The sequence below is a fragment of the Phacochoerus africanus genome, chromosome 8 (assembly GCF_016906955.1).
Source record: "Phacochoerus africanus isolate WHEZ1 chromosome 8, ROS_Pafr_v1, whole genome shotgun sequence".
NCBI lineage: Eukaryota > Metazoa > Chordata > Mammalia > Artiodactyla > Suidae > Phacochoerus > Phacochoerus africanus.
The window spans coordinates 17,238,408-17,250,867 of record NC_062551.1 but is presented as its reverse complement, the minus strand read 5'-3'; the positions used below and the strand labels follow the sequence as shown (position 1 = coordinate 17,250,867).

The 12,460-nt window shown below is 35.7% G+C and overlaps 1 protein-coding gene across 6 annotated transcripts in view; it reads left to right on the top strand.

The window, feature by feature from the left end:
- The window catches only part of NFAT5 (nuclear factor of activated T cells 5), a 120,456-nt gene that overhangs the window by 51,875 nt on the left and 56,121 nt on the right, over positions 1-12,460 (top strand). For 5 of the 6 annotated variants that reach the window (XM_047793807.1, XM_047793809.1, XM_047793810.1 and 2 more), the window contains one exon: positions 4,147-4,272. In XM_047793807.1, coding sequence (XP_047649763.1) covers positions 4,147-4,272 — 126 coding nt within the window. Of the gene's footprint in view, positions 1-4,146; positions 4,273-12,460 lie in introns of those variants that run through there. The other variant, XM_047793811.1, reaches the window with a different exon arrangement.

Here is a 12,460-nt window from a genome sequence, read left to right as displayed (position 1 = left end):
GCAGCATATGGAGGCTCCCAGGCTAGGGGTCTAATCGGAGCTGTTGCTGCTGGCCTATGCCAGAGCCACAGCAATGCCAGATCCGAGCCACGTCTGCAACCTATACCACAGCTCATGGCAATGCCGGATCTTTAACCCAGTGAGTGAGGCCAGGGATTGAACCCGCAACCTTATGGTCCCTAGTTGGATTCGTTTCCTCCGCACCATGACGGGAACTCCTCTTTCTCTTTTTTTAAAAACAGCATTATCCATGTGTAATTTTCATGTAAAGTTCACCCATTTAAGGTGTACATATTCAGTGGTGGTTAGTATATTTATAGAGTTGTGTAGCCATTGCCATAATCTAATTTGGTGATTTTTACCATCCCAAAAAGAAACTTGTAACCATTCTCTTATATTCTTTTATAATCTACTAGATTCTTTTTAAAAAAAATCTAGTAGGGATTATACTTTTGTTTTCTAAGTAAGTCTTTCCTCGGGAAATTGCCTTTCCATTATCAATTCCCATTCTCTTTCTTTATAGTCTGTGTTTATAATCTAGAATTTCATTCCTTCCTCCTCTATCTAACTGATTTAAAAGATAACACCTGTTGTGGCACAATGGGTTAAGGACCCAACACTGTCCCTGTGAGGATGCAGTTCGATCCCTGGCCTCTTTTAGTGGGTTAAGGATCTGGCGTTGCTGCAGGCTTCAGCATAGGTCACACATGTGACTCAGATCTGGTGTTGCTGTGGCTGTGGCATAGCCCTGTAGCTGCAGCTCTGATTTGACCTCTAGCCCAGGAACTTCCATATGCCCCAGGTGTGGTCATAAGAAAGGAAAAAAAAAAAAAAAAGATAACATGAGAAAAATTCCCAGCTTAACATTTTAACATGAAGTAAGACTATTTTTGTTTTCGAAGCTTTAATGTACCTGTGCTCTTTTTCAGGAGTTCTTTCACTGGCTAGTGGAAACTGTAAAAAAGTTTAACTTGGAGTTCCCGTCGTGGCACAGTGGTTAACGAATCCGACTAGGAACCATGAGGTTTTGGGTTCGGTCCCTGCGCTTGCTCAGTGGGTTGACGATCTGGCGTTGCCGTGAGCTGTGGTGTAGGTTGCAGATGCGGCTCGGATCTCGCGTTGCTGTGGTTCTGGCGTAGGCTGGTGGCTACAGCTCCAATTGGACCCCTAGCCTGGGAACCTCCATATGCCGCGGGAGTGGCCCAAGAAATAGCAAAAAGACAAAAAAAAAAAAAGTTTAACTTGGATTGAATTCAGGACTAAATGCATTAATATTAACAGCATAATTTATATTCCTTTATTATTCTTATATTTTATGGAAAGCAAGTTTGAGAGTAAGGCCAGTGTATGTGGTCAGGTTATACAGTTTTATCTTCAAGGGGATCTATTCGAGATAATAGGGTAAAAGAAGAGTTTCATTGAGGATTTAAGTCTTAGAGAAGTTATTTAAAGTAGCAGAGCCAACCCAGTGCTGTCTGAAATCAGAGCCTGTGATGGTAAGGACTGTATTAACTACTGTTTTTCTTGGGTAGATGGGATAAAACTAATGACTTCTTTAATTCCCAAACACTTGAGTCAGTTAATCAGAAAATACCTTTGGTAAAGGAATGATTCCATGCTTCCTACACCTTTCACTTGACTTATTACTTTGATTTGGGGGTAGGCTATATGGTGAGGGCTGAGATATAATAATTTCTGTAATTGCTTTCCAGTGTATTTTTTTATTTACAGTGTTTTGTTAGTTCCAGGTATACAGCAAAGTGATTCAGTTATATATATAATATTCTTTTTAAGATTCTTTTCTGGAGTTCCCGTCGTGGCTCATCGGTTAATGAACCCGACTAGCATCCATGAGGACGTGGGTTTGCTCCCTGGCCTTGCTCAGTGGGTTAAGGATCTGGCATTGCTGTGAGTTATAGTATAGGTCGCAGACTCAGCTCAGATCCCAAGTTGCTGTGGCTCTGGCCTAGGCCAGCAGCTACAGCACCAATTCAGTCCCTAGCCTGGGATCCTCCATATTCCTTGGGTGTGGCCCTAAAAGACCAAAAAAAAAAAACAAACAAACAAACAAAAAAAATTCTTTTCCATTAGAGGCTATTGCAAGATATTGAGTATAGTTCCTGTACTATGCAGTAGTCCTTGTTGATTATGTATTTTATATATGTATATTTTAATCTTATTCTTTCCCTACTTTCCCCTTTAGTAACCATAACTTTGTCTTCTATGTCTATGAGCTATTTCTGTTTTGTAAGTAAATTCATTTGTATCATTTTTTTAGATTCCTCATATAAGCAGTATCGTATGATATTTGTTTTTCTCTGATTTCATGTAGTATGATAATGTCTAGATCTATCCATGTTGCTGTCTGTATTTTTATTAACATTGTTTTTACACCTCTAATTAGACTTAACTTTAGATCCTTCTTTGGGCAAGGTAGTGCTTCAGTATACAACTGTTTGTTTTGTTTCTGTTTATTTAATTTAATAGTTGGAGAAGTGGATAAATAGCCCTGACCAGTGAAACATGATTAGTGACGAGGCTATTACTAGGTTAAGGTTTTTTTTTCCCCCTTGACATAAATGCATTTTGGTAGATCCTCTCTCTTTTTATCTAAGCTAATTTTTATTTTCAAGTTACCTTTTTGTTTGGATTCCCCTTCTCCCCAAAAAATGTATTGAGTATGTTCTCTTAAGGATCTCTTGTTTTCAACATGGAATGGGAAAAATAATTGTATTAAAATCAGTATTTGATGATACGGCATTTCTGTTTTAATTAGGTTCCCCCTTCTCTCCCTCCTATATCACTTGAAAAACGGAATTAATTTACTTAAGGCTGTTAGCAACATTTTAACAAGTTGAAAAATTTTAGTCAGGGCATGTTATATTCAGATATATGTAAATTTTGCCAAATGCTTTTAAGGTGATAATTTCAAGTTAACTAGGTATTAGAATTTTTCAAAAGAAAAATTTGATTCTTTACTATGAAAAAAGATCATTTAATACTAGAACTTTAATTTTAACTTTCCTTCATGACATCTTTCTTATTCCTATCTGAGTCAAACTCAGCATACATATTTTAATGATTAATTGGGAGGATCGAAGTATTTATGAATTCAGTAATCATTTAATTAACAATATTATTTGTTACCAAGGATAATATTATCTTATAGTACTACCTTTATTTTTAATCACTTATTAGTGCAAATAATTAATAGTCTTTAATTATTGGAATGTTACATTTCTTGGATTACTAGGCAAGTCTCTTAAACTCTGTGCCTTGATTCTTTAGAAAATAATCATATGATTCTAATGGGTCTTTTGAAGTTTTTTCCAGTATTGATTCTGCTACCTTTGGAGAATATCTTAGTAATTATTTCTGTCCAAAAACCATATAATAATAACTATAAAAGAATTTTTAAAATATTAGATCTAAATCTGACTTTATGGGCAATTAAAATATTATAAAGTGTATTAAAAAGAAAGTACTCTTTAATCTGGGATACAAAAGTAATCATAATCTAATATAGATAGTTGTGCTTTCTAATTTAAGAGTAAGGATACTTGTGCCATTCTAGAGCTGGAGGTATCTCAGAATAAGAAGTATTTCCTTAAGCTATAACATTCCTCTTTTTAGCCTCTTTAGGAGGGAAAAATGTGTTATGACAGCAAATTAAAATATTTGATAAGGGTGCTGAGTAAAAGAGCAGGAATAGACTATAATAGTCTATTTGGAGAAGCCAATTTAAAGATGATATACAGTAGTACATGCCATCTTATATGTAAAGGATGATAAGTTATCCTCTTACTTTTTACAAAGGAAGATTCTGGACCATCTTGGAATATTTGATATCTCTTCTGTCTAGTTTTAAAATTTTAATAATTTTTTCTGTAGACCGTCAGAAATATGAGGGGTAAAGCCAAGAAGAAAACAGGGTCAGAATGAATGGAAACTTCATCCTTTGATTCAGTAAAATTATATAATAAAAGAGAGTATTTGCTAATAATTTTTACAACAGTAATTATATGAAGTTTTATATGTGTGTGATTAATGTAGTTCTCCTTGTAAGTGAAAAGACATTAACTTTGTGCTCTTATATTAGGTTATTGACTCTCTTTTAAAAGAATTGTTTTCCCTTCCCCCCAACAGAATCTGTCTATGATCTTCTCCCAAAGGAGTTACAGTTACCTCCATCTAGAGAAACATCTGTAGCATCAATGAGTCAGACAAGTGGTGGTGAGGCAGGCTCGCCTCCTCCAGCTGTAGTTGCTGCTGGTATGCATTTCATTTTACTTTTTAAAGAAAACTAAAGTATTCTCTGGCCAACATGAACAGTGCTCACAAAGTTCATTTCAAAGAGTGTGATTTGAGGGTTTGTGATAGGAGGTTTTAAAATAGATATGTTTAACATTACACATTTTCAGTGTAAGTTCTTAATACAATTATTATTTCTTAAAATTTCACCTTGGCACATTAGTGCCATCTCCTAGAATGGACCTTATCTTTGAACTGTGGGAATGGATTTAAAGCTCTTTGTTAACTGCACCTAAAAAAGGTTGAATACTGAGCTATGGATAAAGAGTTATATTTGAGACTTTTAAAACAATTATTTTAAAAAATTTGCTCAAGGGGGAAACATTTTATTTTGTATAATCTAAAACAGGGCTCAAGCACTCAAGTGTCTTCTATTTGTAGCATATTACTATAGCCTTTTGCCTACTTTTAAAAAATATGTGGTTTTAGACTTATTTTAAGTTCAGTTCAAAGTAATGGAAGATTTAAATATAATATTTATATAAAGGAATTTTCTTATATCAGTGAAAAAGTATGAAAAGTAATATTTGAAATTTATCAAGTTTATTTTTACTCAGTTCTCAAATCATACACTTTTATAATTATATAAAATTGGTTCAAATTTTGATTAAGTTAAAATATTAAGAAACAAGCTAATAAAAAATCGTAATTAGTGCTAAGTTAGTAAGAATGCTCTCAATAATAGTAGATTGCCCAACTGTAATTCTTCTTTGAGTTGGGTTTATAAACTACTGTGTTTGGTTTTTTAAAAGAGCATAAAAATTATATATATTCTCTGAATTTTTATCCATCCTACTAGAGGTTACTTGTCAAATATGATACCTCTCATCTTTTAAAATGGTACTTAAAATTCATTAGAGCATTGTTTTCAGTAAATTATTTTTGTTTCAAAAAGATGGTGAAGTGGAAAGTTGTGATTTAAATGAGGATATTATTGCTGTAGTAGGACTTTGAGTATTTTTCTCATTTGTATTAACCTGTGTACCATTAACCCTGTGTACCAGTCTTTCCCCTGAGCTGTGTAGTGCAGTATGCAGCCTTCCTGGTTGAGGGCAGGAAAACTCTAAACATGACCAAGAAACTTACCAGTTCTGCTCACTGTTCATGTGTTGCCAGACATTTTCTAACAGATTCTGTGGATTTAATTGTGAACTTTTTAGTAATCAGATTGTCAGGATGACCTGGTTTCACTTTATATGCACTGAGTTCTAAAGTGTCCCTAAATAATTTTACTTGGAATTTAAAATGTTAAATCTAGTTTGAAAATTGTATCAAATAATAAAATATAAAAAAGTTTTTCAATGAAATATTTCACTTTAAATCCACAGGTAGAAATTGACTAACTGATTTCTTTTGTATCTTTTGAGATTGTTTTTTTACAGACATGTTGAATCAATGTGGAACTAAAAGTCTGTTTCTTCTGTGCTTTTTAACATCTGTTGACAGTAGATCCAGTTCCTTTTAAAAGCTGGAAAAAATTTTAGCTAGGTTTGGAAAAAGAACAACACTTCCTTTTAAATAATACCAGACTCAATTTTAGAAGTTTTTATATATAAATATTGAAAGTTCTTAAATTTGAGTCACTAGTAGAATGTTGATCGTCACTCCCTCCTTCTATAATCCTCTCCAGATAAATTAGAATGAAATCTATGTGTTGAAATATCATGAAAATAAGAATTAATCAAAGGAAGTTCTGAAGTAGTAAATTCTTATTGGATCGAGAAGTTATTGACAATGTAAAGATAGCAAAGAGAGTAGGGAGATAACCTTGACAATTTCTTATGTTCATACACAGAATGTTTCTATGATCTAAACTTATTTGTAATTTTATTTTTTTCACAAGTTACTTTTAGTAACCAACATAGTCTTATTATAGAATTCTAATGTCTTATTGGTAGAATAGAGTCTTCATCATATTACGTTATAGGTAAGACAGTTTAAATTGCAGAATAATTATTGTAGGAAGATCAGTTAGTGTGTATCATTAGAGTTGCTTTTTTTATTTGACATATTAATATCCTTAATGACATAAATGTCAAAGAGAGATTTGAAGTATATTACCAGTTACTCAATGTTTCCTGGCCAAAAGACTAGGTATTTAGGGAAAAACACATTAATTTAGACTTCTGTGATTTTTTTTTTAATCTATAGCATTTGCTGTTTAAATATGAAATGCATAAAAATGATGACTCTTGATGTAGTTAATTCTTCAGAATTTTGAAGGAGCCGGATTGGCTGCTATCAGGTATGAGGGCCTGGTGGGAACAGACTTCTAGTTCTGCCATAAAGGTTTGTGTTTCATAAATTGTAAATCAATTTAAATTTTAAAATGTTGAGACTGGGTGTATAGGTATTCATATACATTTAAAATTATTTAATTATTAAAAATGTGTTTCTCAAATTCACCAATCTAGATTTTTTTCCCTTTACATATTACTGACGGAATGAGTAAACATGATGCTGCTAATCCACAATCCAGAATATTGAGTAAAAGAATGTCTCTTAAACCCTTTTCTGCCCCTACACTATTCAGTGTTACAAACTCCCATTAATAACATCTTTTTATCTAGTAAGACCCAGGTTGGGAGTAGGGGAAAGAGGGTTTCTAACAATTCAACACAATCAACAGTATGAAATTTGTACTCTTCCCCACTTTTTAAAGACAGCTGTTTTTGTCCCACTGGAAAGGTCCTTAAGAATTTGAGGTTCAATATGTGAATGAATAAAAGTCTTAGAAGTGCAGACTTTCTTAAGGATAATGGGTTATGGAGTTCCCATTGTGGCCCAGTGGTTAATGAACCCGACTAGCATCCATGAGGACGTGGGTTCGATCTCTGGCTTCTCTCAGTGGGTTAAGGATCCGGTGTTTCCATGAGCTGTGGTGAAGGTCACAGTTGCCACTTGGATCCTACGTTGTTGTGACTGTGGCGTAGGCCGGCGGCTACAGCTCTGATTCAACCCCTAGCCTGGGAATCTCCATGTGCTGTGGGTTCGGCCCTAAAAAAGACAAAAAGACAAAAAAAAAAAAGAATGGGTTATGACTCTGTGCTTTCACCACCACAGCCCATGTTCAGTCTCTTACCTGGGAGCTAAGATTGCACATCAAGCCACTGCATGTTAACACAAAAAAGTTACCCAAATGAATTGATGGTATTTTTTGGCAGTATAAGGAGTTGGTCAAGAAGAAATGCAAATTGTGTAAGGGTTCTTTTTGTTTACTTTTTGAATCTTATAGCTTATAAAGAACTAAAAGGTAAGTATTAAGGAGAACTAAAAAAAAAAATAGTTAAACTAGAATTTTGGTTTTTTTGTCGAGATATGGCAGGTACTTTTCTTAAATAACAGCTTTACTGAGATATAATTCACACACCAATCAAGTATTTTTTAAAATCTGTTTATAGTGTTATACTTAGATTTTTAAAATTTATTTAAAATAAGAAGTTTTGGGGAGTTACCGTTGTGGCGCAATGGAAACGAATCTGACTCCTATCCATGAGCATGTGGGTTAAATCCCTGGCCTTGCTCAGTGGTGTAGGTTGCAGATATGGCTCAGATCCTGCATTGCTGTGGGTGTGGCGTAGGCTGGCAGCTATAGCTCCAATTTGACTCCTAGCCTGGGAACCTCCATATGCTGCGGGTGCAGCCCTAAAAAGCAAAAATTAAAGAAAGAAAGAAGTCTTTAACAGAAGTGAACAGTAAATTTTTATCTTCATTTTAAGAAATTATTTCCGGAGTTCCCGTCGTGGCGCAGTGGTTAACGAATCTGACTAGGAACCATGAGGTTGCGGGTTCGATCCCTGCCCTTGCTCAGTGGGTTAAGGATCTGGCGTTGCCATGAGCTGTGGTGTAGGTCGCAGACGCAGTTGGGATCCTGAGTTGCTATGGCTCTGGCATAAGCCTGGGGCTACATCTCCAATTCGACCCCTAGCCTGGGAACCTCCATATGCCACGGGTGCAGCCCTAGAAAAGGCAAAAAGACAAAAAAAAAAAAAGAAAAAAAAATTGAGTTGAAGAGATTATAAGCTATCATCTTTGAGTTCTTACTATATGATAGGAATTGTACCAGACAATTTACATATCATTATATCTCCGTCCTTCCAGACATAAGATACTTTCATCTTTCCCAGTCCTTGCCATTGTACTTTAGGGAATTTAGCATTATGTTCTGTCACTTCAGGTAGGGAAACACAAGATCCTGGGCTAGGCAGTGTGCAGGATATTGAGTTGAAAAAGCCATACCCTTTCTTCATCTCTGCAGTTTTCAGGCTCTACAAAATGAGAATATGATTTCTAGAAGAATATAATTTTTTATAAAAGTGATTCACAGCAACTAGGAGTTCCTGTCGTGGCACGGTGGAAACGAATTCAACTAGGAACCATGAGGTTGAGGATTTGATCCCTGGCCTTGCTCTGGGTTAAAGATCTGGCGTTGCTGTGAGCTGTGGTGTAGGTCACAGACGCGGCTCAGATCCAACGTTGCTGTAGCTCTGGAATAGGCCAGCGGCTACAGGTCCAATTAGACCCCTAGCCTGGGAACCTCCATGTGCTTGCTGCGAGAAGCGGCCCTAGAAAAAACAAAAAGACAAAAAAACCCAACTCTTTATTCTGTCTTTTAAAATTACATAGTAGATTCAGGAGTTCCCGTCGTGGCGCAGTGGTTAACGAATCCGACTAGGAACCATGAGGTTGTGGGTTCGATCCCTGGCCTTGCTCAGTGGGTTAAGGATCCGGCGTTGCCGTGAGCTGTGGTGTAGGTTGCAGACGCGGCTCGGATCCCGCATTGCAGTGGCTCTGGCGTAGGCCGGTGGCTACAGCTCCGATTTGACCCCTAGCCTGGAACCTCCATATGCCGCGGGAGCGGCCCAAAGAAATAGCAAAAAAAAAGACCAAAAACAAAAAATTACATAGTAAATTCAAATACATACATTTATACATGAAAGAAAATTTGTGTGTATGTATGTATAGATTTATGCGACCAACTACATTATTAGAATGAAAGAAAGCATCAGCAAACTTGGGTCATAATAATTAATTCATAAAGAACTTCCTACCAATTCAGGAAACTACCCATATTATAAATTTTCACAGACAAAAGTACACATGGCCTGTTACTGACTTATTTCCTAAATCTTTTTTTTTTTTTTTTGCTTTTTAGGGCTTCACTCGCAGCATATGGAGGTTCCCAGGCTAGGGGTCTGATCAGATCTATAGCTGCTGGCCTATGCCACAGCCACAGCAATGCCAGATCCGAGCCGTATCTGCGGCCTATACCACAGCTCATGGCAACGCTGGATCCTTAACCCACTGAGCAAGGCCAGGGATTGAACCCTTACCTCATGGTTCCTAGTCAGATTGGTTTCAGCAGCACCATGATGGGAACTCCTATTTCCTAAATCTTTACCTTTTTTGTCCTCTTAATAATTTTAAGCAATTTTTATAAATGTTAAGATTTATTCATCTTCTGATAGAATAAGCACATTTTATATTACCTGAGTCTATAGAATAGGAATTTACAACTGCCCACAGACTCTCAATCATTCATAGGAAAAAAATATATATTGCATACCCACAATTTCTTTTTTATGTGTCTTGTAGAATTTTATATTGATATTAATGCACAGAACTGAGCTTATTTTTTATGGTACCAGTAAATTGATAGATAATAAGCAAGAAAGTATTGCCATAACTAATTGTCTTATAATAATTAGTTGTATAAAAAGAGTAATTAGATTGAATAGAAACACTTCAGCTGGGGCAGTAGTGAGGGGAATGGATTAGGATAGGATGCAACGAAAGACTTCACCTGTTTCTATGACATTATTTCTCTTCTCCCATATGTGAAATATAGTAAGATTAGCATGAGCTTTGGAATCATAAAGACCTAATTTGAATCTGATTGCTGTGATATCATTTCTGATTTATAGACAGAATCTTCTGAAAGTTCAGTAAATTTCTAATATTACCCCTATAGTTAGACAGTAATAACTACTTTTTCTTAAAGGTGTTTTGAAGATAAATATGTAAAATACTTAATATTACCTGATAATTAGTGATCTTTCAGTGAACATTGACCTCCCACCCACATGGATTTCTCCTTTCATTTCTTAGTGAGGTTTTTAGAAAATAGATCTTGAGTTCCTGTTGTGGCACAGCAGAAACTAATCTGACTAGTATCCATGAGGATGCAGGTTCGATCCCTGGCCTCTCTCAGTGAGCAACTGTCCAGCGTTGATGTGAGCTGTGATGTATAACACAGGCTGGTAGCTGCAGCTCTGATTCAGCCCCTAGCCTGGGAACTTACATATGGCACGGGTGTGACCCTGAAAAGCAAAAAGGAAAAAAAAGGAAAGTAGATCTTATTTTTATAAAAACAAACAAACAAGTTTTTTAACCGTATTTTGCTTTTCTTTCCATTATCACTCAGTCTGTTTTTTACTTTATTTTGTAGTTTTGCATATCAGACAACACATTGGCCATGGGATTTCCTTTCTATTTAACTCTTTCATGTTGACACTCTAAGGACCCTTATAAATAAAAGAAGTATTGATAGGGGGTTCCCTTGTGGCACAGCAGGTTAAGGATCTGGCATCATCTCTGTGGCAGCTCCTGGCTCAGGAACTTCCACATGCCACAGGTGTGGCCAAAAAAAGGAAAAAGAAAACAAAAGATAGAGGATGATGAATCAGGGAGAACAGACATTTCCCAAAGAGATAATTCTGCAGAGTTGACTGTGTTTTTCTTAGAATTCTCTTCCCACTTTTTAAAAAACGACATGATAAAATTGATCAGTTACCAAAACTGCTAGTAGAGCAGTTTATGACTTCTGTTTTTTGCCTGGACGGTGTATTTTATTAAAAACTGGATGTAATATGCATTCTAATCTATATCCAGTTATACAACCTGAATAATTAAATTAGAACATTTCAATAATACAAATACAATTTTTACCCTTTTTTGGTCACCTCTAAAAAACTTTATGTTAAAACATTTGACTGGAAATCCCTGAATGCCTTTATTATTTAAACTACATTAAAATGCATTGTATGATAAAGCATTGAAGTAAACTTCAAATAGCATCCCTGAAAACTGATTTCTCTCCAATTCTTAAGTTAATGAGGTGGTAATCTCTCTTTTTGTCTTAAAATAACATTACCTTTCAGGTAGTGTAATAGCTGTCTTTAAACAACAACAGCAAAACACCCTGTTCTTCCTGGGGTCTTTGATAACAATAATTGTAGTCATTGGGTTGTGTAATTATTCCCTTTTGCGTTGGTAATTTGAGGATGAGGATTCTTTCTAGGCTCTGTTCTCTTCACCCCATATCACAAGTGTTGCTCCCTGCAGTACTTTATTGCTGGATGACAGAAGTCATCTTTCTCTTCCAGTAGGAAAGGATTTAAATGTAAAGTACATATTTTATGCTGTGCTTATATACTTTGGGTTGAATAGCACAAAATATGTATTTAAAACACTAAGTGTCAGGACGCTTACAAATTTTGTAAGCATTATATTTTTCAGGAAACATTTTTTATTAAAATATAATTGATTTACAGTGCTGTGTAGGAAACTTTTTTATTTTTTGGCTCCCCTGTGGCATATGGAGTTCCCAGGCCAGGGATCAGATTTGAGCCGTGGTTTTGACCTAAGCCACACCTGCAACAATGCCGTATTCTTAACCACTGTATGGGCCGGGGTGGGGGTGGGGGTTTTAACCTTCCTCCCAGTGCTCCCAGGACACTGCCAATCCTATTGCACCAAAGCGGGAAGTCCAGGAAACGTTTTTTAATAAATACTCTTGAATGTATTTACTAACGGCACTCGTACAAAATACATTTATTTTAGGAGAATTCAGATTAAAAATGGGAGAATAAGTGTTGTGAATTATTAGAACTCTGACTGGCAGTTTGATGGACTTGGAAAGAAAGATAGTCTCCTATAAATCAGTAACCTTTCAACTTCAGCAATAGTGTTAATTATATGTTTAAGTAGAGTCTCTAGGATTAAACATTTTATGCACAGTATCATATCTAATTTAAATGTGTAAATAGTAACCGTTTTTGAGAGTTAGAATGAGGAATTGTATGGAAGTTGGCCTGAAAAATTAAAATACTCTTTTGCTGCTGAAATGTAGGAATTTTTTACTGCTTGA